The sequence below is a fragment of the Poecilia latipinna genome, unplaced genomic scaffold (genome assembly GCF_001443285.1).
Source record: "Poecilia latipinna isolate Pla-1442-1.1 unplaced genomic scaffold, P_latipinna-1.0 Scaffold943, whole genome shotgun sequence".
Taxonomy (NCBI): Eukaryota; Metazoa; Chordata; class Actinopteri; order Cyprinodontiformes; family Poeciliidae; genus Poecilia; species Poecilia latipinna.
The window spans coordinates 188,664-212,789 of NW_015113559.1; the positions used below are offsets into that span (position 1 = coordinate 188,664).

The 24,126-nt window shown below is 41.9% G+C and overlaps 3 protein-coding genes and 2 long non-coding RNA genes across 6 annotated transcripts in view; 3 read left to right on the plus strand and 2 right to left on the minus strand.

The window, feature by feature from the left end:
* LOC106957852 (uncharacterized) overlaps positions 1-3,156 on the minus strand; it is a 12,390-nt gene extending 9,234 nt beyond the window's left edge. Inside the window, exons 1-2 of the long non-coding RNA XR_001427039.1 lie at positions 2,992-3,156; positions 2,810-2,882 (exon numbers count right to left, since the gene is read on the minus strand). This is a non-coding gene — a long non-coding RNA (uncharacterized LOC106957852). The remainder of the gene's footprint in view (positions 1-2,809; positions 2,883-2,991) is intronic.
* sh2b2 (SH2B adaptor protein 2) overlaps positions 1-12,952 on the plus strand; it is a 26,178-nt gene extending 13,226 nt beyond the window's left edge. Inside the window, exons 2-9 of the mRNA XM_015049373.1 lie at positions 3,163-4,096; positions 8,481-8,582; positions 8,767-8,858; positions 9,207-9,307; positions 9,420-9,581; positions 10,390-10,592; positions 11,211-11,385; positions 12,561-12,952. Coding sequence (XP_014904859.1) covers positions 3,194-4,096; positions 8,481-8,582; positions 8,767-8,858; positions 9,207-9,307; positions 9,420-9,581; positions 10,390-10,592; positions 11,211-11,385; positions 12,561-12,892 — 2,070 coding nt within the window. The 5' untranslated portion in view covers positions 3,163-3,193 and the 3' untranslated portion in view covers positions 12,893-12,952. The remainder of the gene's footprint in view (positions 1-3,162; positions 4,097-8,480; positions 8,583-8,766; positions 8,859-9,206; positions 9,308-9,419; positions 9,582-10,389; positions 10,593-11,210; positions 11,386-12,560) is intronic.
* Positions 12,953-13,844: 892 nt separating this feature from the next.
* LOC106957851 (uncharacterized) overlaps positions 13,845-24,126 on the plus strand; it is a 28,915-nt gene continuing 18,633 nt past the window's right edge. Inside the window, exon 1 of one of the 2 annotated variants that reach the window (XR_001427037.1) lies at positions 13,845-14,807. This is a non-coding gene — a long non-coding RNA (uncharacterized LOC106957851). The remainder of the gene's footprint in view (positions 14,808-24,126) is intronic. The other variant, XR_001427038.1, reaches the window with a different exon arrangement.
* On the minus strand, positions 16,433-18,734 carry dnajc30b (DnaJ (Hsp40) homolog, subfamily C, member 30b). Its single transcript, XM_015049375.1, has one exon. The coding sequence runs from the start codon at positions 18,568-18,570 to the stop codon at positions 17,431-17,433; it is 1,140 nt and encodes a 379-aa protein (XP_014904861.1). The 5' UTR covers positions 18,571-18,734; the 3' UTR covers positions 16,433-17,430.
* bud23 (BUD23 rRNA methyltransferase and ribosome maturation factor) lies at positions 19,631-23,898 on the plus strand. The gene is made up of 12 exons (XM_015049376.1): positions 19,631-19,800; positions 20,093-20,130; positions 20,753-20,848; positions 21,132-21,214; positions 21,685-21,781; positions 21,881-21,977; positions 22,065-22,115; positions 22,212-22,297; positions 22,447-22,492; positions 22,595-22,656; positions 23,286-23,375; positions 23,518-23,898. The coding sequence occupies exons 1-12, from the start codon at positions 19,753-19,755 to the stop codon at positions 23,570-23,572; spliced, it is 849 nt and encodes a 282-aa protein (XP_014904862.1). The 5' UTR covers positions 19,631-19,752; the 3' UTR covers positions 23,573-23,898.

Here is a 24,126-nt window from a genome sequence, read left to right on the forward strand (position 1 = left end):
TAAGTGTACTCCAAGATTCAGATTTGTCTGTCAAGTTGCTGGGTTTTTTTTTTTTTTTTTAGGTAAACAGTACAGAGAGTAAGGGATTAGTAATTGCACATTTGGCACACAAACAATGTCTATCATATTGTTTAAGAATTCTGACCCACTTCTTACATTGATGCTCTAGTAATCACTAAGTTTTTACGAGGGCTGCATAATATATCATTATTGAAATATTGGTGTGTGTAAAATTAATGAAGGAAGCTTAGAAAGCAGAAACTGAGGGCTGATATGTTTCGAGGGTTGTGAAAACACATTCTGCAAGTCAATAAGATATTCAGCCAGTCTCACACAAAAAGGCTGTAACCCGACTTAAAACGTTGTTGAGTTGTCTGACTCATAACAAAGATGTCATTTGTTAGAGTTGTAAATATTTATAGCACACAGTGATTTTTTTTTTATTCAGAAGTATAAAAATCAGTATATTACATTTAAAATTCACCTTAAAAGCCTTGAGTAAAGTGGACTCCCTCCTATTTGCATGTTAGTTTTTATGCATCCACATATTTGCCGTCTCTTTTGTAGAGCATATGAGCTATTTAAAAAAATAAAAAATCAACTTGGAAAGCTGAAACACTGAGATGCAATGCTACCTGACGCTGGCGTTTCCAAAGCAACCAAACCAGGATTGTGATTTGTTTTCCCCGACACTGATTGGCTGAAGTGGAGATAAGGAAGACTGTGGATTCCAGCGTCTTTGGTAAATGCTGATGCACTGTGTGTAATAATGCGTATTAAGATAAATATTGCTGTGTGAACCATTAAAATAGGCGGTTAAAATCATTTTTAGAGAGGATCTCAAGTGTTTCTGGATTTCAGCGTTTAGTGGGTGGTCAACCCTGTGAAAACTGGGGGTCCTCTCTGTTGAATCTATCATCAATATGTCTGTCATTTGATTGTAAAGCTAATCCTAAAGCCATAATCCTACAGCTATGCAATAATAAAGCTGTGATGAAGATGAACTGAAGAAGAGAAGCCTCATTTTCCTGAGACCAAGTTGATCTGAGAAAATATTTCCTTTGTTGTTTGTTGTTATTCTGTCGTCTCACTAATTTCCTGTCCTTTAAAGCGTCTAAAACTTTGGCACCAGGTCTCAGCATCTAGTTACTTTTGAGCTTAGAAATGGCTCCTCAAAGAGCTGGAAGCGCTCTCGTTTGCTTTCTCCTCCTCTGATCCGGTCTGTTGTTTTTGTCCAATCTTGTAATCTTGAGGAGAAAAAAAACAAAAGAGAGAGACTGGCGTCGTCATTATAAAGACATTATGTTTAATCTATTAAAACCATCAATCAGCCCTGGAACTCCCACAGAAGCATCATGAGAAGTCAAGTCCCTGGAAAGAAGCGTTTGTTTTCAGAGTGCAAACCTGAAGCAGCAGAAGCCCAGCAGATAATCTGATCTCTCTCTCTGGCCGCCCCGCCGCGCGTTTCCCCCTTCCTGTCCGTTCACGCGACATCTCCCTCTTATCCGCGAGATTCAGGGGGAATAATCAAACCAACATGCGTCGGATTGTTTGGCACCGTAGGACGATGTTGCATTAGTCACTGATGTGCAGATGTAGAGAGAGAGGGGGAAGATGGAGGATAGGTCGGGTGCGGATGTGTGATTGGATGCTGCCACTGACACGGTGTCATTACGGCTTTGTGTTAGATTCCCAGTGTAGCGAAAAGTTTAGTCCATGATGTGATGCGATTTGGCAGAGCTGCAGCCCGAAAGGGGAAGAAGCTGATTCATGCGAACTAGCATGTTGGGGAAGAAACAGTGGATGTCAGCATCTTTTGTCTCCATGTTTAAAAAAAATAAAAACAAGGACTGGAGAGGACATAATGATGCAAGTCATAAACTGTAACTGATGGATGTTTTTGGATCAGAACCCTCTGAATCTCTCTGGTTTCACTGAGTCTCCTGTTGTTCTGATGGGAAACGTGATGAGGGCGTGTTCAACATGTGGAAGCGCCACATTAGTCTCCCCCATCCAAGATGGCCAGATTTTAATAACAATGGGTTTTTTTCCTTCTCGGCATGAATTGAAAACATAAAAGTGTCTTTAAAAATTGTCTGTGATTTACTTGAATCTAAATATCTTTGAACAATGTTGTTTGTTTTTTATCTAAAATAAAATCTTAAGGTCAGAACCGTCTTTTTCTGACTCGTTGACATTTTACTAGGGCAGTAACGTCCTTCAGAGGTATCGGTAAATAAATGCCAACTACAATAAAAGTGAAGTGTAAACTTTTCTATCTTACAAGACAGATTACAGAACTTTTTAAAGTGTGCCACACGATAAGGCATTCATTTTCTTCTACAAGATATATTCAAAATAAGTGATGTAGAGTTAAACCCTCTGACGTTGTTTTGTGCTACATCATTTAGTTATGTTTTTATTAATTTTAAAAAAAGCCTTTCTCTGTTCATTTTTGTATTATGTATATCAGGGTTAGAGACGACATGACTGTGTGTGTGCCCTGCAGTTAAACTTAATTTGACTGCGATTTAAAAATAAAGAAAATTAGGAGAGCGGTGACATTAGCATGTTGTGTTAGCATTTAGCATGATTGGGATAATTAGCTAAAAACATTGTTCTCTGTAAACCTCACTTATATCCTCACATACGATGTGAGATTTTCTTAAGACTGACATTTCCTAATTCACCATGTTCTATGAAAGATAAAATTGGATTCCTTAAAGTGATAAAAACAGGGAAACGTCGCTGTATCAGCTTCTGGTTATCTGTTAGCGTTTAACTTTGTGTTAAAAAAGCTACATCGCACCTGTTGAAAATGCAGTTCTTCTGTGTGGAGTTAGCATCTTCACTGGGCGCCTTCTGCTTCTGGCATCTTCTCACTGTCCAAACAAAAAAGAAAACCCATCAAACAAACCAAGCAAATTTGAATTGTATTTTTCTGTATTTTTATATAAATATCATCTTGGTGATGCATGCAAGCTGGCTCACAGTCTGCTCCATTCACACGTCTCTGCTTCTTCCTTTTGACACCATCTCACATGCAGGCTGTTCCCCAGCTGTTTTATGTGATCCAAAGCCAGCGTTTTCTCTTTCTTTCCCTCTCTTTCTTCTTGTTTAATCCACACTGACAGACAGTCTCTCCCTCTTCCTCCCCCTCAGCCTCTCCTCGGTGGGTTGGCATGGCCCAGTGATGAACGGAGCGGTGCTGCCCGGTAGCCCGGAGCTTTCCTCCTCGTGTCCGCTGCCCGACTGGAGAGAGTTCTGCGAGCTCCACGCCAGAGCCTCGGCCGCCGACTTCGCCGACAAGTTCCAGCGCTTCTTGTCGGAGAACCCGTGCTACGACTCGCCCGGTGCCGATGCCAGCTTCTCGCAGCACTTCGCCAACCACTTTCTTGAGTGCTTCTCTGCGGCGCTGACCCAGGCCAAGGAGAAACAGGCGTCCTCTCCGGGGGAGGACGGCTGCAACGCGGCGACCAAGTACAGCATCGTCCCTTTCCTGGGAATCCAAGGTTGCCCGCTGACCTACGGTCACGACCTCTACCAGCGGCGCAAAGACACTGGGGCTTCGAGTGAGTCTCTGGACAGCATGGACAGCGGAGGCGGAGGGATGGACGGGGGAGGAGGTGGCGGCAGCACCTCCTCCAGGGGTCCGCAGAACCACAAGATGTCCGTCCTGGGACAGTCCCGCAGCTCAGAGGATGTGTCCGTCAGCCACCCGAAGGCTCGCTTCAAGAAGGGCTTCTCCCTGAGGAACATGAGTCTGTGTGTCGTGGACGGGGTGAAGGAGATGTGGCACAGACGGGCCTCCCCGGAGCCTGACGCCCCCTCGGGAGCCAGGAGGGCCAACGGGGCGGGAGGCGAGGCGGGAGGGGGCGAGAAGTGGTCCCAGAAGCTCAGGCTCCCCCGGAGTTCCCAGGGCCACAAGGCCGAGCTGCTGGAGATCCAGAGGGAGGGGGCGCTGAGGTACATGGTGGCCGACGACACGAACTGTATGGGCGCCGCGCAGTGGCAGAAGTGCCGCCTGCTGCTCAGGAAGACCAAGCGGGAGGACGGAGGGGAGAAGTTCCTGCTGGAGTTCTACGTCCCTCCAAAGGTATGCAAACATTGTAGGCACACATTTCTAGTCAGTTTTTTTGGTGCAGGTATATTATCTCAGAAAAGGTGAGAACAATAAACCAGAAAAAAGCAACTGCAAGCCAACTTCATCAAGAAAGAAATGATCGATTCTGAGTAGCTACAGCTATGTGAGTGAGAGTCCGAGGCAAGCAAAATAAAAAAGAAGGAGGAAGTATGAACATGATTATTTAAACTTTGGGTTTCCATAGTTCCAGTTTTGTCTGTAAAGAGAGCTTCTTAAAGGGGGCTAACGGGTCTGTGGTCACAGCAGAAACTACCCACTGGTACTTTTAACACTGAATGTGCTAAAGTAAAGTAAAAATAACAGCAACTGAATCATTATATCATGAGGTGCTAGCTACAGCAGCACCTAGCACCAATGAAACATGCATGAAAATAGCATGAAGCAACTGCAAAAGGTTTACAGAAATAATAGTGATAATATAGTTGAGTTGAGGTGCAGGTTTGCATTTTGTGTCTCACCTACTTTGAAAAGTTCTGGTCTAAAACATTTAATGTCATCATATTTGGGTTTGATTTCTCTCAGAAGTCCTAAGAGACGAAGCTGCAGCAGCCAGTGCAGTCTCTCCTCACTGGTCTCTCTTTCATTGACCTTGATAAACACTAAAATCCATTTCAGATGATAAATCCACTGTAATCCGCTAGTTTTCTCCTCCTGGATCACTTTCTCTGCTCACATCACACAAGTCGATCCATGGAGAACACAGTCTGTGTGCGCCTACCCTGCATGTTCTGCAATTACAGAACTGAAAGAGCGTGGTTTGCAACTTGTGGCGTTACCCTCTAGCAAGATGTAAAAGGTTGAATTTATATCCATTTAAATTTATTCAGTGCATAAGATAAAACCTAAGTTGTTGTGCTTAATCTGTAACATGTTATCTTCAGCAGATTCTCAGATTAGACACAGTCTTGATGACCAGGTGTTGTTGCCTCTATACTCTGTTCACCAACATCTTCTGCAGCCCCTCTTCCCTTTGCGATGAACCATAACACATAAAAGACACACGTAGATTATCTCACCAAATGATGATCTGACTGTGAGGAAAAACCAAGATTCAATCCTTTTCTTATTTTAGAAGGTTTTTACACATTTTGTTTTACAGGGATGCCATACAGACAGCTTTAATATCATAAAATACCATTTATCTCCGTTTCGTGCTTTTTTACTATCTTCAGGTTAAAGTGCCCTGCAAAAACGCAAAATTTGACCAAGTTAGTTTTGACTTATTTCAAGTGTACTAACCTAGACATAACTTTTCATCAAGCTATAGGATCTTGTTTTAAGTCAATATTCCTTAATATTGATTTAAAAAAAGCAGTAGTCATACATGAAATAATCTGCCAGTGGAACAAGACATTTCAACTCAGAACACAGGAAATATGTCCTGTTTCACTGGCAGATTATTTTATGTATAACTAGTGATTTTTTTCCCACCAATATTAAGGAATTATTGACTTAAATCAAACTACTATTTCTTGCTGAAAATTTACTTGTAAGTTAGTTTTGTCTTATTTCAAGTGTACCAAGATATTTAGGCTAGAAGCTCGACCAAAAACACTTGGTAAGATTTGTGTTTTTGCCTGCCTGCCTGCCTGCCTGCGCCGAGCAGCGCCGGTCACAACCACACGCTCCTGAGCATGCGTGCAGCTTTAGCATTTGGCTGCATGGGATTTCCACATCGTTGCCCGTGACCTTAAGTAGGCCAGGAGGCTGTGCGGCTGAGTGTGCGTAAATCTGCTGCTGTCCTTTGATCGTGGCTGGGGGGGGGGGCGTGGAAGCGGCTGCTTGCGGGCAGCAGAGCGGTGAGGACAGGTGGAAAGGGTGCGGGGGGCTGCAGAGACATCCAGTGGCTGCCTCATTGATTTTTATAAGGCAAGAGGATCTCAGAGTTTCTTTTTCATGTTCACATTGATTGCTTCCCCATCTTGGGCGAGCTAGGTGCTGGGACAAGCAGGAAAAAGGAACCAAAAATAGTCTAGAGGGTGACCTCACTCTCTGCCCAGAGAGGAACAGATAAAGAGGAATAATTTAGCTTCACGGTGTTTAATCTACCGCCTGGACGGCAGGTTCATTAAACACATACGTCTTTTATCACCACCGTCCCATTCGCGTGTTACAAATCACAACAGCGGTCGCTCCGAAGTGCTGGAGAGATAAACAGACTCATAAAAGTCTCACTCGCGCCGACTCCCCGGTTCCTGCCAGGGTCATCAATCTGCCGGCTCCCTCTGCAACGCAGCGGCGACGGCCCGCGTTGTGACGCCGCACAGTCTCGCTCCGCTTCACAGCACACGTAGGAACACGACAGACGGGTAGAGGATCGAACTGCTAATGACGCTGGCTGATTAGACTGCTGTATCCGGGAATGTTAACAGAAAGTTAGGTGGAAGGAAAAACTGTTGGAAAGTTGGATGAACGCAGTTGTGAAGGAGAAGTCATTCAAAAGTAACACATTTTTACTAAAATATAAATAATTATAATAAAATAAGTCAGTCTTAAACATGCTTTAAAGTTTGAGATCATGTGTGAGTTTTGTAAAAGTTCTTAAAATTAAAACTTAAAGCTACCTAAATGTGTTATTTGCATGTTACACTTTTCCATTCATGGCATCTTGATGTTTTTAGCGCGACACTTTCTTCTCTTATTTGATCAGCTCTGGCATAGACAAATAAAAAGTCATAAAATAAACTAATATTTTATCAGAACATCATAATTTTTCCCTGAAGAATGTCGAAAAACATAAAAAAAAAAAATTCGGACACCTCCATTGCAAAACCTGTTGCAACTGTAAAACTTCCAGTAAAATGATCAGTTTTCTTCATGTGAGTTTCATAGTTCAGGAAATTACTACGATAGCTGCTCCCACTTACATGCAGTCAGAATAGCAATTAAAAAAACCAAATGAAGACACTTCATGCCCTAGGATAGGTATGGTGGAGGATGGGTAATCCTGTGGGAAAACCCTGGAACCTTATAGAACTGCCTGACATCACAACCTGAGCGGAAACAAACCCCGACATTTATGTCGCATTATTCCATGCAGTTTGCCTTGATTATAAAAACTTTTTGAGACCTTTTTGCTCATCTTTACCTCGGCCTTTAAGAACCAGTGACACTTTTAAGGAGACGGTTTCCTCAGAGGCCGGTCTCACCACAAACGGGAAACGACTGAAGGGTTTAATACAGGAAGTGGGTTTTTTGTTGTTGTTTTTTTCTTTTGACATTTGGTCCAGGAAAAAAAAGGGAATTTGTGGGCGTGGTTGGCAGCCAGCTGCACAGGCAGATTGAGATGAGTGCAGCGTTACTCCAGACAGATCAGCTGATAAGCCGCTGCCACACAATCGCTCAGCCTCCCAACACATACACACACAAACGCACACAAACACACGCAAATAAATGCGCACAAAATACACACGACTCGCTGCCCTGAACATGCTCACGGAGTCTGATTGCAGATTACCGTGTGGCTCTGCAGAGGGCCTGCCGGGGCCTGCCCTCCCCGTGTCGGCGCTCTTGTAAACTGTTGAGTGTTTTATTTGTCAGCCTGCAGGAGAAATTACTGGGTTGAAGTGGGAAACAGCAAACGGGAGGGAAAACGGACCGACTTGGCCCAGAGCAGAGCCTTTGCTCTTCCTTCTTCCTATCATTGGTTTAATTTTATTTACAGATGTGGAGCTTCATCTACCGGGTCCACGCTTTTACATTCGACTCGTTTGAAAGGGAAGCTTTTGTTTGAGAGAATTAAAACTTTTAACTGTGGGATCAAAGTTGTTTCTTTATATTTAGCTTCCAGTGATTCAGACTTTCTTTTCTTTGGACTTTGGCTGCTTGTTTGCTCATTTCTTGACTGTTTTCAGAGAAACGTTTGTGTTTTCCTTCAACACAGCAGAGCTGGGAATTTCTTTTTTTAAATGAATTTCCAGAAACTTTTGTTAGTACCGTTCGTCCATCAATCTGTTTCATTAGGGGCATTTATTGTGTCTTTTATAATTTATCATGATGAATTTATCAGGCTAAGAATTTTTGATTGATTGTCACAATAACTTCCAGTTGATGCTGTTTAACTTGATCGTATTGTTGGTTTAGTTTAGGTTTCTATTGAGAGTATCAATAAGTTTGAAATTCGATTAGATTCAGTTGCTGTGTGTAGTTTAAATCAACAGTAGAGGTAAACTAGAAACAGGACTGACTTTTATTTTACTTCTTTCAGGCAAATCTAATTTTAGATACTCTAAATCAGCAGCAAATAATCTTTTAAATCTGGACTATCTTTATCTTGCTGTACAACGCAGGAGCAACGTGTGAGCTTTAACGAGTCCGTTTGTCTGTTGGGTTTTAGTGCTCAAAGCCTAAAGTGAGCATCCCTCTCTCGGCGATCGTGGAGGTGAGGACCACCATGCCGCTGGAGATGCCCGACAAGGACAACACTTTTGTTCTGAAGGTACGCTCTGCCCAAGCTCCACCCTTACGCCAACCGAGTCGCTTAAAATGCCCCCAAAACGGAGAAAAACACAGCAGCACAGAGGTGACTTTAAGCTGGAGAACTTGGAGAAACAGGCAGAGCTGCGACATGATGCAGTGAGCGAAGCTCAGTGTGTGACTGATGTTTTTGGCTGCTTTCACAGGTGGAGAATGGGGGCGAGTACATCCTGGAAACCATCGACTCTCTGCAGAAAAACTCCTGGGTTGCTGATATCCAGGACTGCATAGACCCCGGGTAAACCGGCAGATAAATATTTGTTGTTGACTGAAGACGGAGGGAGGAAGTGAGAGGAGGGGAGGCGAGGGAAACACACATAGTCATTAATCATCCAATTAGTGGACTTTTTGACAGGCTGTTTGAGCAACAAACATGGGCAGGCTTGTGTCGCTCAGTTTTTCGGATTAGTTGGAGGTTTGTCGGCACCGGTCCCTATATAAACAGAAAGATTATTTGTTTTGGTGTTTGCAGGAAGTGGCGGTGCGTAGGACCATGTTAGGATGCGGCTAATGTTTGTTTACTCGTGTGTGTGTGTGTGTGTGTATACGCTCTTGCGGTTGCTCTGACCTGCCTCCTTGTGTATAGAGACAGCGGCGATGACATCGAGCTGGCGTCATGTCCTCACGGTCAGGCTTCCAAAGACTGCTCCATGGTGGCCTCTTGCAGCTGCGAGCTGCTTTCCGAGGGTGAGCCGAGACTTCACTCCACGCTGCACGTCGAATGGTGTTTACATGCTTTGATGCTGGAAAAAAAAAAGGTCCTGATTTATATCTATGTTAAAAAAAAAACACTTTTTAGGTGTGTATCGTGCTCCAGAGAGGTCCTGTCCCACAGCAGCAGACCATTACAGCGCCCCCTCAGTTCGATGCAGGGAGCCTCCCTTCACTCAGCACCCTTCACACATGCCTTTAGAGCGCTTCCTGCAGTCCCCAGAAGCCCAGAGCTCCAACGCTTCTGCAGGTAGCAAAACGCCGCTTTGCTTTTTCTCTCAGAAATATGGATGTTACTTTATGAAAATCTGTCACATTTCAACCGCAAACTTTATGTATTTTACTGGGATCTTATGTGACTGACTAGGTTAATTATTCCACTTGATTCTCATCTCCAGCTGTTTGGGCTTTCTCCCATTGAAATGGATTCCTGCGGTGACTTTCTATATACCAGGGCAGTCAGCAAACAGATGAAGATGTGAATGATTGATGTTGATTTTTCTTTTTGTATTGTAGTCTGCCTGTAGTTTTAGCAATGGCAGCGGAGGAAGTGAAAGAAGCCGTTCAGTTTGTCCAAAATATCAAAACATTAACCATCTTGTTCAGCTCAGTACTTCTTTCTTCGCAGCAAGAGGCGGTTTGTTGACAGTACAGTTTCTTAAGCTTTATAGCGTTAGCCGAACGTTATCAATTGGGTAAAATTTAAAACCCAAACTGAGTTCTTGCCTCCAGGAAGCAATCATTTTGTTAAGGTTCTAGTTATGTCCTTCTCTTTCCGTTTTTCAGTCAGTGGATTAAACAATTCTTTGTCGGACGTTCAAAGATTGTTATAATGTCTTATAGTCTAACTTTGCCTAAAATATCTCTCCAAAGTTTGGTGGGCCGCCCTTTGGACACACCTGAACTATCTGCTCACTTACTATGTAAAAAAAACTATAAAATACAATTAACTTGTGGTTGTGACGTAACGAAAACGTAAAGTTTAAGTGTTGGAACACTTTTTTCAAGAAACCATACAAAAAAAACAACAAAAAAAACTAACTTGTGACATTGTTCAGGTGGTGGCGAAGGAACGAAGGAGCCAGAGGGCGATGCCAGTTTGGCAGGCTACCCCTGGTTCCACGGTACTCTGTCTCGTGTTCGAGCGGCTCAGCTGGTGCTTGCGGGCGGGGCCAGGAGCCACGGGCTCTTCGTGATTCGTCAGAGCGAGACACGGCCGGGCGAGTACGTCCTCACCTTCAACTTCCAGGGCAAAGCCAAGGTGAGACCTCATGAGGACTGAGCACCTTAAAATGGTGGATTCTGTCCACCATTTTAAAAAATATATGTGCATTTCTTTTGTACATTTGAGTTGGGATGTAGGTCTTACATTTCATTCATAATGTTCTTAAAAAGTCTCAAATTTCAGTTGGTGAAACCTGAAAGCCTGTCCTAAAACTAGCAAAACCCTAATAGTTTAATTGGGATAATTGACATTATGGGTCCAGAATAATAGATTTAACCCAATACTCTTAATACCAGATGTAGCTAGCTGTCTCTGCAGCTGACAGCTAGCTAAGCTGTCATTTCCTAGGAAATTCTCTGTAACGTCAGAGCTCTTTGCTCTCTTATGCAACGTGATCCCAGACCATCACGTCCTGCCAGTCGACTGTGTTGAGGAAGTGTCAGCTGCCATCATTTCCCCTGGTGTCAGCCTCGGGATGCTGTCACTCTTCTCCCACAACAAGACGCTTCTTAAGATAATGCCCTCTGTCCGGGTTTCTGTGTGTCAGCTGGCCCATTTTCTTTTTTTTCCTTTTGACTGATTTTAAAATCTTTTCTTTACTTTGGCAACGTTCTCCTTTCATTCTCTCTCTCTGTCTCTCTCTCCGCCCCGCAGCATTTACGTTTGTCCGTTAACGAGAACGGCCAGTGCCACGTCCACCACTTGTGGTTCCACACTGTAACGGACATGCTGAGACACTTCCACGCCCACCCGATCCCCCTGGAGTCCGGCGGATCGGCTGACATCACGTTACGCTCCTATGTGCAGGTTCAGCGAAGCTCCGCTGCAGGTATGTCGACACACAGACTTGAACAGGCCACATGTAACACGTAGAGGATATCACAGAAGTCATTTTGTGTACTTACAACCACATACTTGGGGAAATAATTTATTGCGTTCAACTTTTTGTACAAAATATAACCTACATAGGGTATTTATTAGTATTGTAATTTTACAGGATTTTATTTTTAGTGAAAATTTCTAAAAAAGGTATCCATCTGCATCAACCATCTGGGCCAAACCACCCCGGTAAAGATCAAAGCATTTTTTTTTTTAGAATGACCTAGTCAAAGTCCCGACTTGATTTCAAAAGTTTGAAAATGGATGTTTATAGACTCTATATATCCAATCGGACTGAGTTGTTAGTTATTTTTGCACAGAAGAATTGGTGAAAACTTTCACCTCTAGATTTGCAAAGCTGCTGGAGATGAACCTAAAAGATTTGTGTTTCTTTTTTTTTATTATTCTAAAAACATGTACCGTTTTTCCTACACTTCATATTTACGCTCTGCTTTGCATAAAATCCAAGTAAAGCTCACTGAAGCTTGTTCTCGTGGAGCTTTTGCATATAATCATGTCTGTCGGTCGTCCTCAACAGCCACTGACTGTTTGAACCTTAATGTGATTTCAAATGACGTATATCAGCTAAAATCTCTTTAACCACCTAAATGTAATTCAGGAGGAACTTGCAGGTGGCTGCTGGTGTTGACGGATGGCAGATTTTGACCTTCCCTCATCCTATCAACCTCCTTGGATAAATGCCCCCCCACCCCGGTGCAGCAGAGTAAGGGGAGGGCAATTATACAGCAGAAGTTTTGCATGCAGGCCTGGACTCTGACTCCACCCCGACGGTCACAAAGAGGCCCTCTGTTTTTCCAAACGTGGGACCTACACACACTCATCCACTCTCTCGCATGCAAATAAAGCGAGGGTTTCATTCGAGGTGTAAAAGGCCGTATTGATGCGCTGCTCAGGCATGTCTTTGGCCTCAGTGTTGTTGGTGTTCTTGCCCACCGAGAGAAAGGATAATAAAGGAGGCCCACACTGCCTGTGTTTACATGCCGATTCATGAAGGAGCCTTTTACTCCCGACTTTCCAGGAGGACCAGTGAACAGCGATCAGAGTTGTTGTTTCGTTTCTATGTACGTCTCCACTTTTTAACACGCTTTCTTTGTTCTGCCGCAGATGCGACCGTGCCTCCGGTTTTCACTCCTCCTCGGGATGCGTCCTGCAGAGCTGATCCGGTCCAGCCAGCCCTTCACCCGCCCGGAACCGCAGCTCCTGCGGGGCCTTCGTCCGACGGGCCCCTGTCCTCCAGCACCTCGTCCTCGCCCACTGCCCTGCCCTCCCTCTCCCGGAGCGACCCCGGTATGGGGCTGGGCGGCGGCGGCCTGCAGAGCCGGAGCAACAGCTCCGAGCGCCTGTTGGAGGCGTCGAGCGGAGCGTCCGAGGATTACCACGACGCCGACGGGACCCGCAGGGCCCGCGCCGTGGAGAACCAGTACTCCTTCTACTAAGCAACCCTCCTAAAAAAAAATGAAAGAAAAACAGCGTTTGGCTTGTTTACATCCTGAAAACACGAGGTGTCAAGGACAACTCCGCACATTTAAAGAAACAACAACAACGAAACCCTGATCCAAATCACTCCTCATTTCCTCTGTTTATTTTTGTTCCAGGGAAATTTCCTGGGAAGTAAATGATGCCAAACGGCGTGTCCGTGCTAACAAATTCCCCTTTTTGCTTGATATCAAGGACGTGGGTAACAGACACCGAACAAAAGGTTAAGATGCACAAAAATAAATAAATAAATAAATAAATAAATAAATAAATAAATAAATAAATAAATAGTAAAACTTAAAGGTGTGGATGATTGCAGGCAGATGGAGTCATATGGTTTTGATTCACTTCCTCTGTCCGTTTCCTGCTCGGCCTTACCCACAGTTCCCCAGGAGCGGAGCCGGTGTGGCCGCCCTGCCAGAGGACTGAGAGTCTGAAATGACCCTGCAGAAACCCCCCGCCTCCCTCGCTCAGCTCCTCGGAGCATCCTGTTAATGTTTGTAAAGCTGCTTTGAATCTGTCCCGGATATCCTCGCTGTCCCCCGAGGATTTTCTCTTCAGAGTCCGGCTCCGGGTCTTTACACTAACACTGGGACAGCTAGCGCATGTGTTTGTGTTAGCTGAGAGGTATTTTTCATAAACCTGAACAGCCTGAGGGGGTCTCGGTGCCCGACGGTTAGCCTGAACTCAGAACAGACTGAAGCAGACGAGGATGAGGAGGAGTCGATTAACATCCCCGAGTCTAAAATCTAAAATGTGAGTTTAATCTCTGGTTAAAATCTGCAGTGCCTTGCAAGCGTACTCATAGCTCTGGATCTTTCCCACGTTTGGTCACAGGGATTTTATGTGTTAGATCAACACAAAAGTAAAGTAAATTGTGAGATGAAAGGAAAATGATACGTCTTTGTTTTAATTTTTATAAATGAAAAATTTTAAAAATGTGTTTCACATTCAAATTCTGCCCCCTTTTACTCTGATAAACCTAAAAAAAAGTCCACTGTAACCAATAGCCCTCAGTCAACCTGCATAAAACTTAATCTCAGTATAAATCCAGCTGTTGTGCTGAGGCTTTGTACGTTAGTGAACAAGAAGACCAAGAAACGCATAAAGCTTGGAACTTTAAATCAAGATTAGGCTATTAAACGGTGTTGCAAGCTTTGTACTGCACCACGATCCATGTGGTAGAAAGAAACAACGAAAGAGAGCAAAATTATACTTTTTGCCCAACATTATACATGATGACGCTGAACACATCATCCCCATGAGAAAACACAGTGGTAGCGGTATGATGCTGTGGGACATGAAAACCTTTTTATAGGCTGCAGAAGACTTTAAACTGGGGCAGAGGTTCACTTTCTGGGTTACAACGGAAGAGTGTGCTGTCCACCAAATCTGACTGCAAAGAAGAACGGACAAAAAAAAGAAAAAGATCTAGATGTGCCTGACTTGGGGGAGCTGAGCACAAGTACAAGCCTCACTTTACAGATTTGTGTTTGTAAGAGATTTTCAAAAACGTTCATGACTTTCAATCGTGCACAACTCGGTGTTGATCTGTCACGTAAAACCCCAATTAAAATATACTAAAGTTTGTATTTTAGAGTGACAAGTTGTGGGAAAAGTTAGAGGGATATGGCTATTTTTGCAAGACCGGGTGTTTAAAAATGCCATCTGTAAAGGTTTGTGAAAGTTTCAGTGAGGTCGCTACATCCAGACACAAGGTCAGGTGTTTGTTTTGCTAAAAAGTTTGAGATAGTTTCTATGAACCGGACAGGACGGCTCCCGTGTCAGTGGGTTGTGACTATGAATGTGTGGTTGTGTATTAGAGTCCAGATATTTTTTAATGGTGTGTGTGTGTGTGTGTGTGTGTGCGTGTGTGTGCTGCAGTGGTGTTTCTGAAACATGCTTTTCCGGGTTCCTCCATCCTGGTGGTGGTTCCATATTCACACGCATCATCATCAATGGTAACCTATAGTTTAGATACTCTGTTAACATAAGATTACTTTGAAATATCGCCTTGAGGATAATATGATTAAACCAAACCCAGATTTATTTGGGGGGACTTGCAACATGTTTTTGTGTGTGTGTGCGCGCGTGTGTGTTTATGTGAAAGGCAGCGCTGGGGGCTGTTGTGTGTGCTCTGCAGGTAAGCTTGTGGCTATTGACTAGGACAAAGTGGTCAAGGTGGCCATGCTTGAAAAGAAAGATGGTGTTTTTGCCGTTTTATTTGAACTGAAGTTTTATGCAAATTATTTCAAGGAAAACTTGATTTACGTTCAAATTACGTCACATTCAGTTTGAAAAACAACCTCATTTGGGTTATTTTGCGAATCCAATATGGACGATAAAATTAACAAAGATTATCGCGTCGGGACAGGCAGTAGCGACGTCCAGAAACAAATTCTTTTTTTTTTTGTTCAGTTTGCCAGAAAGATTATTGGCAAAGGTTTCATGTGAAAACTGTTCTCTTAAAGTTAGCGACAGGGGAAAAAAAAAACAAAAACAAAAACTGCTACTTTCATTGGAAAGACAGCTAAGCGTGTCTTATCGAGTATGGCCACCGAGCCTGGAGGGTGATTTCGGGTGAATGAAGCAGATCATGTGCCAATACGAATCCTATTTTTTGAAAGCCAGTTATTCCTTCACCCATGTAAATGACATGTTTCCTATCGAGTCTTATTTATGTACGACCGGTTCTTCTTTATGAAACAGTGGAGAGAAAAAACCCCACCCCGACCCGTCCCACATATCAGCGACCGCACTTCTTTCTGTTCTACGTAACTCTCCCACAGCTGAACTTTCTGTTGTCTGACTGGGTTTTGAAGAGTCTGTGCAATTTTGTACAAAGTGATGTAATTGACATACTACTTTATATTTCTGTGAATAAAACGTGACTATTGGACGTGTTGTGCGGTCATTCAGACGTTTCTCAGCAGGGTGCTTCAGTGGTTAAAAGAGGAAATTCACGAGAGTCCAGGTATTTTCACATTCACAGTTTGGATATTTGCTCTTAAGGACAAAGTGATGGGTTAATCAGAGTGAATTTGTCCAAACCCTTTAGATGTTTTCATGTCCTTCCACACAGTTCAAACTCTTCTTTTTTTTTTTAAGATGGAGATTATTTCTTTATATCCAGATGCCCCCTAGAGGGCAGATTTAAAACCATAAATGCATTGTTTTAGAGACGGAATTTGGAAATCAGCATTTGTTGAGTGGAAAGTTTTGAAGATTATTTAATTTGAAGATTTTGTCTAGTTCAAAAAACTGCATAAAGCTCATGTTAGAGTATATTCGTATTCATTTCTTTTAAAGTCATATTCCTAACCAATGGTATAGTTAAATTTGCAAAAAAAGAAAAAAAGTATCCACTTTTTTATTCTACAATATTTACGAAATTAGGACTATTTAGGAATATTTACGACTACAAATGGAAAATCAGCCAGTGAGTCTATTGTGAGGTTTAATGTTCCTCTGAATGAAAACATTCAAACACAAAAATAACTCTCCTTAAAATATTTGTAGATTTTAATACGTTGATAATCATACAGAGGCATCATTTCTGTACAGTACGTAGATGTATTTACATTTACACACCTAAGGAAACAAGCAGGTGTTTACATTTGCTCTTTACATGTAATATGTATTTATTTTCCTATTACATATTCAGTGTAAAGGGGAATAAAAGCTTATGAATCATTCACCATTAAAAAGAGCAAACATCTTTCCATCTTTAGGCCTCATTTGGAGAGAAAACAATCACTTTAAGGTGCCAAAAGCTGCCTGGCTTCAGAACTGAGAATGCAAATAAAAAGTAAACAATATTGTTTGCAAAGTACCTGTTTCTGTCTGAAACAATGATGAGGGAGAGCTTTAGGTGAAGAAACTTTGACCATGTTATCCTAAGACCACCATTTATAAAGTTCAATCACAGAAAGCTGCTCAACGTGACGAGCATAATCAGCACGGTGAGGGTTATTACTATGGTCTCTGAATAAATATTAAGTAACTTAACAGCACACATTCTTCAGAACTACTTTTTGTCCCCCACTTTTTAATTTGTTGCTTCTTTAAAGAAAAGGAGCAACAAATTATTACAGGAGAATAATAATTTAGTGCTTCTGCTGGTTGAAATTCTACAATTAAAGCTGTATTTTTTGTTGTTTGCTTTGGCCATTAATAAGACAGATTCTCTGGTGTTTTCACATTTTATCTATAGAAAAGAAAATGATTTCAAAATGCAAGCAGCTTAAAGCTGAAATGAGCTGAAACACCTCCTCATTCATATGCAGTCAGCCTTTTGATTTCAAGGATTCAACCATTTTGCATCAATGCCGACTTGAAAGATGAACCATCGATTTTATGCCTGCATGTTTCCTTCAGAAACCGCAACGATCCAGTTTGAAAATTCTTGGAGTTTCAACTCCTGCTGCAAACTGTTCCAACACCTGAGCAGCCTGAGCCTCCGCCTCCATCCGAGAAATATCAGCCACTGTCTGCTGCGTCAAGAGCTGAGCAGACTGATTAAGATCATCACTGACATGGTCGCCAGCATCAACGCAGTGAGCTCCCGCATCTTCTCCTCATGGTACTCCTTCAGCCTCTTCTTCTGCTCTTCCTCCATCTGCTTCCTCTTGACTCTTAGGTCCCTCTCCCTCTGAAGCTGCTCTCCGTAGTGAGCCTTAAAAAAGGCGTCAAAATCAAACATGGGCCCACCACCGGTTTGGGAGAACGGCCTGGCTCTTTGATGACGATATTGCTGCTGCTGGGAGCTTGTGGCTCGGCTCGATACATCTTTGGAGGATGGCTTCACTGGGCTCTGCAGGTCAGACTGGCTCAGGATCCCTCGGTCATACTTCTTCCTCAGACTGATGTTGCCCAGCACGGCGTAAGCCTCGCTGATCTTAGCGAAGTGCTGCGTGGCTTCTTCGCTGCCCAGGTTCTTGTCAGGGTGGTAGATGAAGGACTGCTTGTAGTAGGCCGTCTTGATCTGTGACTGTGTAGCACTGGGGGACACTTTGAGGATGTCGTAATAGGCGGTTTTACTCTTGTGCAGCAGAGGAGCCTCCTCTGACCACCTGCTGTAACTTCTAGCTGCTGTAGAGGCTTTAAAGGCACCAGGGTGAAGCTTCGGGTGTTTCAGTGAAGCTCCACTCCCTGATCTGTCATCTGTGAGGATGAGAAGAACAGTGCAAAAGGTTCTGAGCTGCTGTGGGGACCACCAGGTGTGGGGGTGGATTGAAACAGCCCTACTGGTCCAGATGGGCTTCACGCATGAGTACAGCTTCTCATAACGGCGTCCAGTCGGGATCAGGTTTGTTTTGGTGATTGTTTGGCTCTTTCTGGCGTCCGGAAGCCACAATAAACGAGCTAAATGTGTGTTAAAAGAAGCGCAGCCAAGAAAAGTCATTTTTTTCTCATGAGTTTCAGTTTGTCTTACTCTGTTAAGTTTCTCAGAACTGCGCTGAAGTGCTCTTCCTTTTAATAGCTGGACACATTCTTCGGTAAAGTGTGCCTGGGTGCAGGTGCCGTTTATCGGGAGAAGTCCGTTAGGTTTTATGGGACGCAGCGGAAGAGCCTGGCCGGGACCTATTGTCACCAGACGGTAGGCTCCGGTCCCGAGCCTCTGGCTGACCTCTGCCATTTTACCAACAACAAGCCGGTGAACGAAGACGGACAGTTTCCGGGTGTTACAAGGCAACAAACCAATCAGGTGCAATGTTTACAGGAAGTATTTTAACTCATCTACCAATCAAATTCACAACAAAGATGTTCGCGCATGCTGCATTAGAGGTAACTGGGACATTTCGTCTGTACAGGAGAAAAGGTCTCTTGTACAGTGAATATTAATATTACAATATTAACAATGAATATTTCTTAACTTAGCTAAATGTCCCCACCCAGAATTAGGTCTTTACTTCAGCATTTCTAAAGATACTTAATTGGACTAGTTAAACAAAATCTCTTAACCTAAATATAATGAAATGTATTTAGCATTTTAGCAGATTAAGATCACGTTTTGTTCATTTTTCTCTCTACTCGGGTTTGATTCAGTTTAAATACTGTCTATTTATGGCTTTATTAAAAAAGAAATTAGATTTCTGATTTGTTCTCATACTTTACACATTCTACATGGAAACTCGAAAGTTGTGTAATTTGAAATGTGATTGTCAAAATTCCGCGGTGAAGCGAATGCATAAAAGTTTATTCATCAGATTAAACTGAAAGGTCATTGATATTTTTTATATTTTGAAAATGTAAAATTAATATTTTACAATAACTGCCAATATGGGAGTTTTTTTGTCAAGAAAGCTGAAATTACCTGAATCATGCAGAACAACCTTTCTGCCGTACTGTAAGAGAAAGAAAACAACTCTGATTTTTTTTTTTTTGGAAAAAGTATAAAGAATGATTTGTTTTTCTCCACTATGTCTCTAAATTGATAATAATAATAATAATAATAATAATAATAATAATAATAATAATAATAATAATTATTATTATTATTATTATTATTATTTACCCTTATAATATCCTTTAAATATCTACAAACAACTGGTGTTTTGATTATGAATACAATGAAAAGGTGTAGTTATTTTGTTGATGTTTTTCTTATCCTGTTTGTAACCTGAGAACCAGACAAGAGCACAGTATGAATTGAATTGAATGAACAGCAGGTGGCGATAAAGCGCCTCTTCCCAATAGAGTAACATAATTTAAATCAGCGAACAAGAACTGTGGCGTTTCACATGTGGATAGCCTGCTGCGGACACAACATTTAGCTTGATTTTTAAACAACAGATAAAGAAATAAAGCCAGAAGGACCATGGCTTCCAGCTGCCGGAGACCTGAACACACAGCTCCGCCGGACGTGGTTAGTTTGACGGCTTTGTTTACCGTAGCTGCTGTATGTTTGTGTGTTTGTGGAAGTGTGTGTGCTTGTGGAAGCTGTGTGTTTGTGGAAGTGCAGAAGTAGTTCCATTAAGTGTTTGGAGTGTTTCCTTAATTGAAACATAACATATTTAAAGATGTATATTCATACTCATTTAAACCTTTCACGTGTTAGTAGTTTTGTAGCTTTGTCTTATTTAGATCAAATAAATCAGCAGCGACCTACAGACATGATCAACTGAGTTGAGTTGTGTGATCTAATCTCATCTCTGCAGTTCTACAATGAAGATGAAGCAAAGAAATACTCACAGAAGTAAGTCTGGATCCTTTATTCTCTATCATATGTGTACAGTTTTGGGCTTTTATGAAAATGCCTCAATTTAAACTCTTTGAGCTCCTGTTCAGTAATGTTTCTAATTAATCTATTGCTCTGTTCTTGTTTTGTCCTATGTTTCGGTTTATGTTTTATTTATTTTTGCTGTGTTTGCCCAGATCATTGTTCACTTTTCATATGCTTGTTAAGATGGGTGCATTGATTCATTTTCAATACGCTCCTGTGATTTGCATTTATTGCTGATTTTACAAACTATTGATTTTAATTTTTTTCCAGTGAATTTGTATTTTTGACTTAAAATTATCCTGGTTTTGAAAATTAGAGACACTTTGAGGTTCATGTTTCTGATAAAGTTAATCAATATTATTCTCTTATCTACAAAGAATAATTGCTCAGACTTTATTACTGGAGTTTTATTGGTGCCAAAAATATGTAGTATGTATGTAGTAAATATGTAGATCAAATGACTACTTGTCTGTTTTTTGCTGCATTTTATTTATTAATTAGAGCTAGATTTTGAATGGTGCTGTTAATAGGAGATTGTTTTCTTGCGCACATTTGTTTCTCTCCACGAAGTCTGACTGTACTTCCTGATCGACAGTTCTCGGATGATTGAGATCCAGTCTCAGATGTCGGAGAGAGCGGTGGAGCTGCTAAGCTTGCCAGAGGGACAGGCCTGCTTCCTGTTAGACGTTGGGTAAGTCAGTTACACCGGCTGTTTACATGAAGCAAAACCTTTAGTAAAATAATAATTCGTATGTGGAAAAGTTGGATTCTACATTTAGGTGATAATTATTTCTCGTGTTCCTGCATTCATAGCCATCTCTGTTCTCTAACAATGTTAATGTTGCATACAAAGCTTATAAACGTCAGTGCATTTACATCAACTGTGTATTTGTAATGTATAAAATGTTAATCTGAGAGCTACTTGGAGCCGGAGCAGAGAAACGTGAGGCACTAAGTTCTGTTCGGCCTCCCAGGTGTGGATCTGGTCTCAGTGGAGATTACCTCACAGAGGAGGGACACTACTGGGTCGGAGTTGACATCAGCACTGCCATGCTCGGTTAGTTTCACACGCTTTTTAAATTGAAGCACAATTCATTAAGCACGTTGTTTTTTTTCACGTTAAAATAAAAGAAAATGTGGGAAGTAACCTTGAGCTTTTGTTTGTATGGTATTAGTACAATGATTAATAATGTTGAGGTATTGAATCGTGTGTTGACTTCGAAATATTTGATAAAAGAACCAGACTTGGTTTTTATGAGGAAAAACAGGAATGACCTGCAGCAGTTTAGGACTGCAGGCGTGATTTTTATATTCTTTTTTTGTTTTTAATAAAAACAAGCACACTTCATGTTCTGTAGGTTGAAGGTAACTATTAGACGATGCCAAAACATAAAGTTCCTCGTTAGCTTTCCATGCTACCAGCTGAGAGATTTTTGGTTGCTTTTATACCAATATGTGGATTGTCAGTTGTTGATGTGGATTCGTGTCTCATCATCAAGCTGTGAATTTTTCCCTTGATGCTTCCAGATGTTGCTCTGGACAGAGAGGTGGAGGGAGACCTCCTGCTGGGGGACATGGGCCAGGGGATGCCTTTTCGGCCGGGCACGTTCGACGGCTGCATCAGGTAAACGACACGGCGGCTTATCCGACACATTTTAACGCTTTTAACTGAGTCCTGAATTGTTTTAACGATTAAAACTTGTAACTGTTTTACTCTGGTCAGCATCTCTGCGCTGCAGTGGCTCTGTAATGCCGACAAACGGTCGCACAGTCCACCAAAGAGACTCTACACTTTCTTCAGTACCCTCTATTCGTCTTTGGTAAAGTTTTGTCGTTGTCAACCTGAACATGAATACATCAGACTCCTGCGTTTACAGAAAGTAAATTTGGTGTTTTTGTTCTTTTAGGCCAGAGGATCTCGGGCAGTTTTTCAGCTTTATCCTGAAAACTCAGAGCAGGTAGAAAATCTAAGATGCTCTTATTTGGAGTCTGAAATGATGTTCTTGTGCATTTGGTCGTCATATTTAATTTTATCTTTTTTTTTTTCTTTAAAGCTTGAGCTCATTACCTCTCAGGCCATGAGGGCGGGTTTCAGTGGAGGCATGGTGGTCGATTACCCAAACAGCAGCAAAGCTAAAAAGTCAGAAATCTTCATCCACCTTCATATGTATCATATAATGTTCATCCACCTGCTAATCATCTGAAATTATTAGCAGTAGCAGAAAGTCATAGGAGTCATACTGATTTAACTCGTATAATTAAAACACATCGCTTCTTACTTACCTCCAGGTTCTTCCTGTGTCTGTTTGCCGGTGGGACGGGAGTTCTTCCCAAAGTAAGAAACATATATTTTTATTTATTTTTGACTTACTTCCTGTTTTTGTAACTTCTATCTTTTTTTTATTTTATTTTTTTTATTAAATTCTAATTATTTCAGGGTTTGGGGTCAGAAACGTCAGACAGGACTGTTGCGAACCAGGTTCAGTATTCAGGACAAAGGTAAATGCGTTCTAAGAAAAGCAGTCATTTTTGCACACATTGTTTCATTTAGAATATTGATATCATAGTAATATTTGTGTTTTTTTGTGTGTAGCAGCTTATTTCAGTCACTATTTTGTTCTACTTTATTGCAAAATTGAAGCAGCTTCAATACAGTTTTTCTTCTATTGATGCTTGAAGCCTCCAGTTAGAATACTTGAGCGAATTTATTTTAAAATAATCTTCACCTTTTTTATTCATTTTAAGGATTTTGCCTTCAATCTCAAACCTGCTTGCCTTATTCTTATTCTTAGACGCAAGGCGATTAAAGCAAGCAGTTACCTGACTCTGCGAATGCGATTAGTCACTTTTATTTTGGAGGACTCTGACAGCAAGTTATGATTAAGTTGTAAAGCAGGTCTCGGCGTCAATCAGTGCAGGTTGAGTCATACTTGTGTTGATGAAGCCAAAAGACCGACAGGAGCTCAGAGGGCCGTTGTCCTGCCTGACCTCAAACTCCGTCAGGTGGCTTTTCCTCCCTTTCACATTCGGATGTTTAAGCTCTTCTCAATCAGACGCTTGGGTGCGAGTGTTCCCGGCTAAAGAGACGGTTTGAATACTTTAATATGCTCTTCTTTGTCTTTGCGAAGATGTCGGTTTAGTAACATGAAAGGGAAATCGGCGAAGAAGGGGCGAGACTGGATAATGGAGAAAAAGGAGAGACGAAGACGACAAGGAAAGTATGTGTGAAACTGTTCTAAAATAAAATGGATTTTTTTTTTTTGTTCCAGCTCTAACATTTTAAACACACTTCAGTCTGGTTTGAAACCTGTCTCTGATTGGCTGACGCCCCTTCTCCCTCTTGACTGCCGTTTCCTGCAGGGGCGTTCGACCCGACACGAAGTACACCGGACGTCAGCGGAGACCTCACTTCTAGCTGTGACTCATGCAGCTGCTCCATCATTAGCGCCATCTCTCTCTCACACACATGCTCACACACACACACACATGCTCACTCACGCAGTGTCCCCTGGGGCTGCGGCGTGATTGGACTTTTCAGGTCTCTAATTCAAGTGGACGAAACGCAAGCGATAAATTACAGCAAATCACTTTTTATATTTGGTCAAGTGCTTTGGTGTTTTGTCAGAAGCTGTAAGGAGATGCAGTTTTCAGTTTGAGTTGAAGACCAAATATGAGTTGCTACGAAACAAAAAATATAAAACAGAGGCAATGTTATCCTATTAAAGATACTTTTAAATTAAATTGTCTTCATTTTCTAATTTATGTTCTCAATTTTTCTCATTTTTCTCAAGTAAATTCATTCTGTATGAAATGGATAATGCATGAGTGTATTCTTTGACAAAGAACAAACCATCTTGATATAAAGCACTTCTTATTGAAGTAGACTTGAATCAGCAAAACGGCATTTAGAAAGTCCAATTTTTAAAAAGAAAGTTGTCATTTGGCAAATAGAAATATTTTTGGTTATTC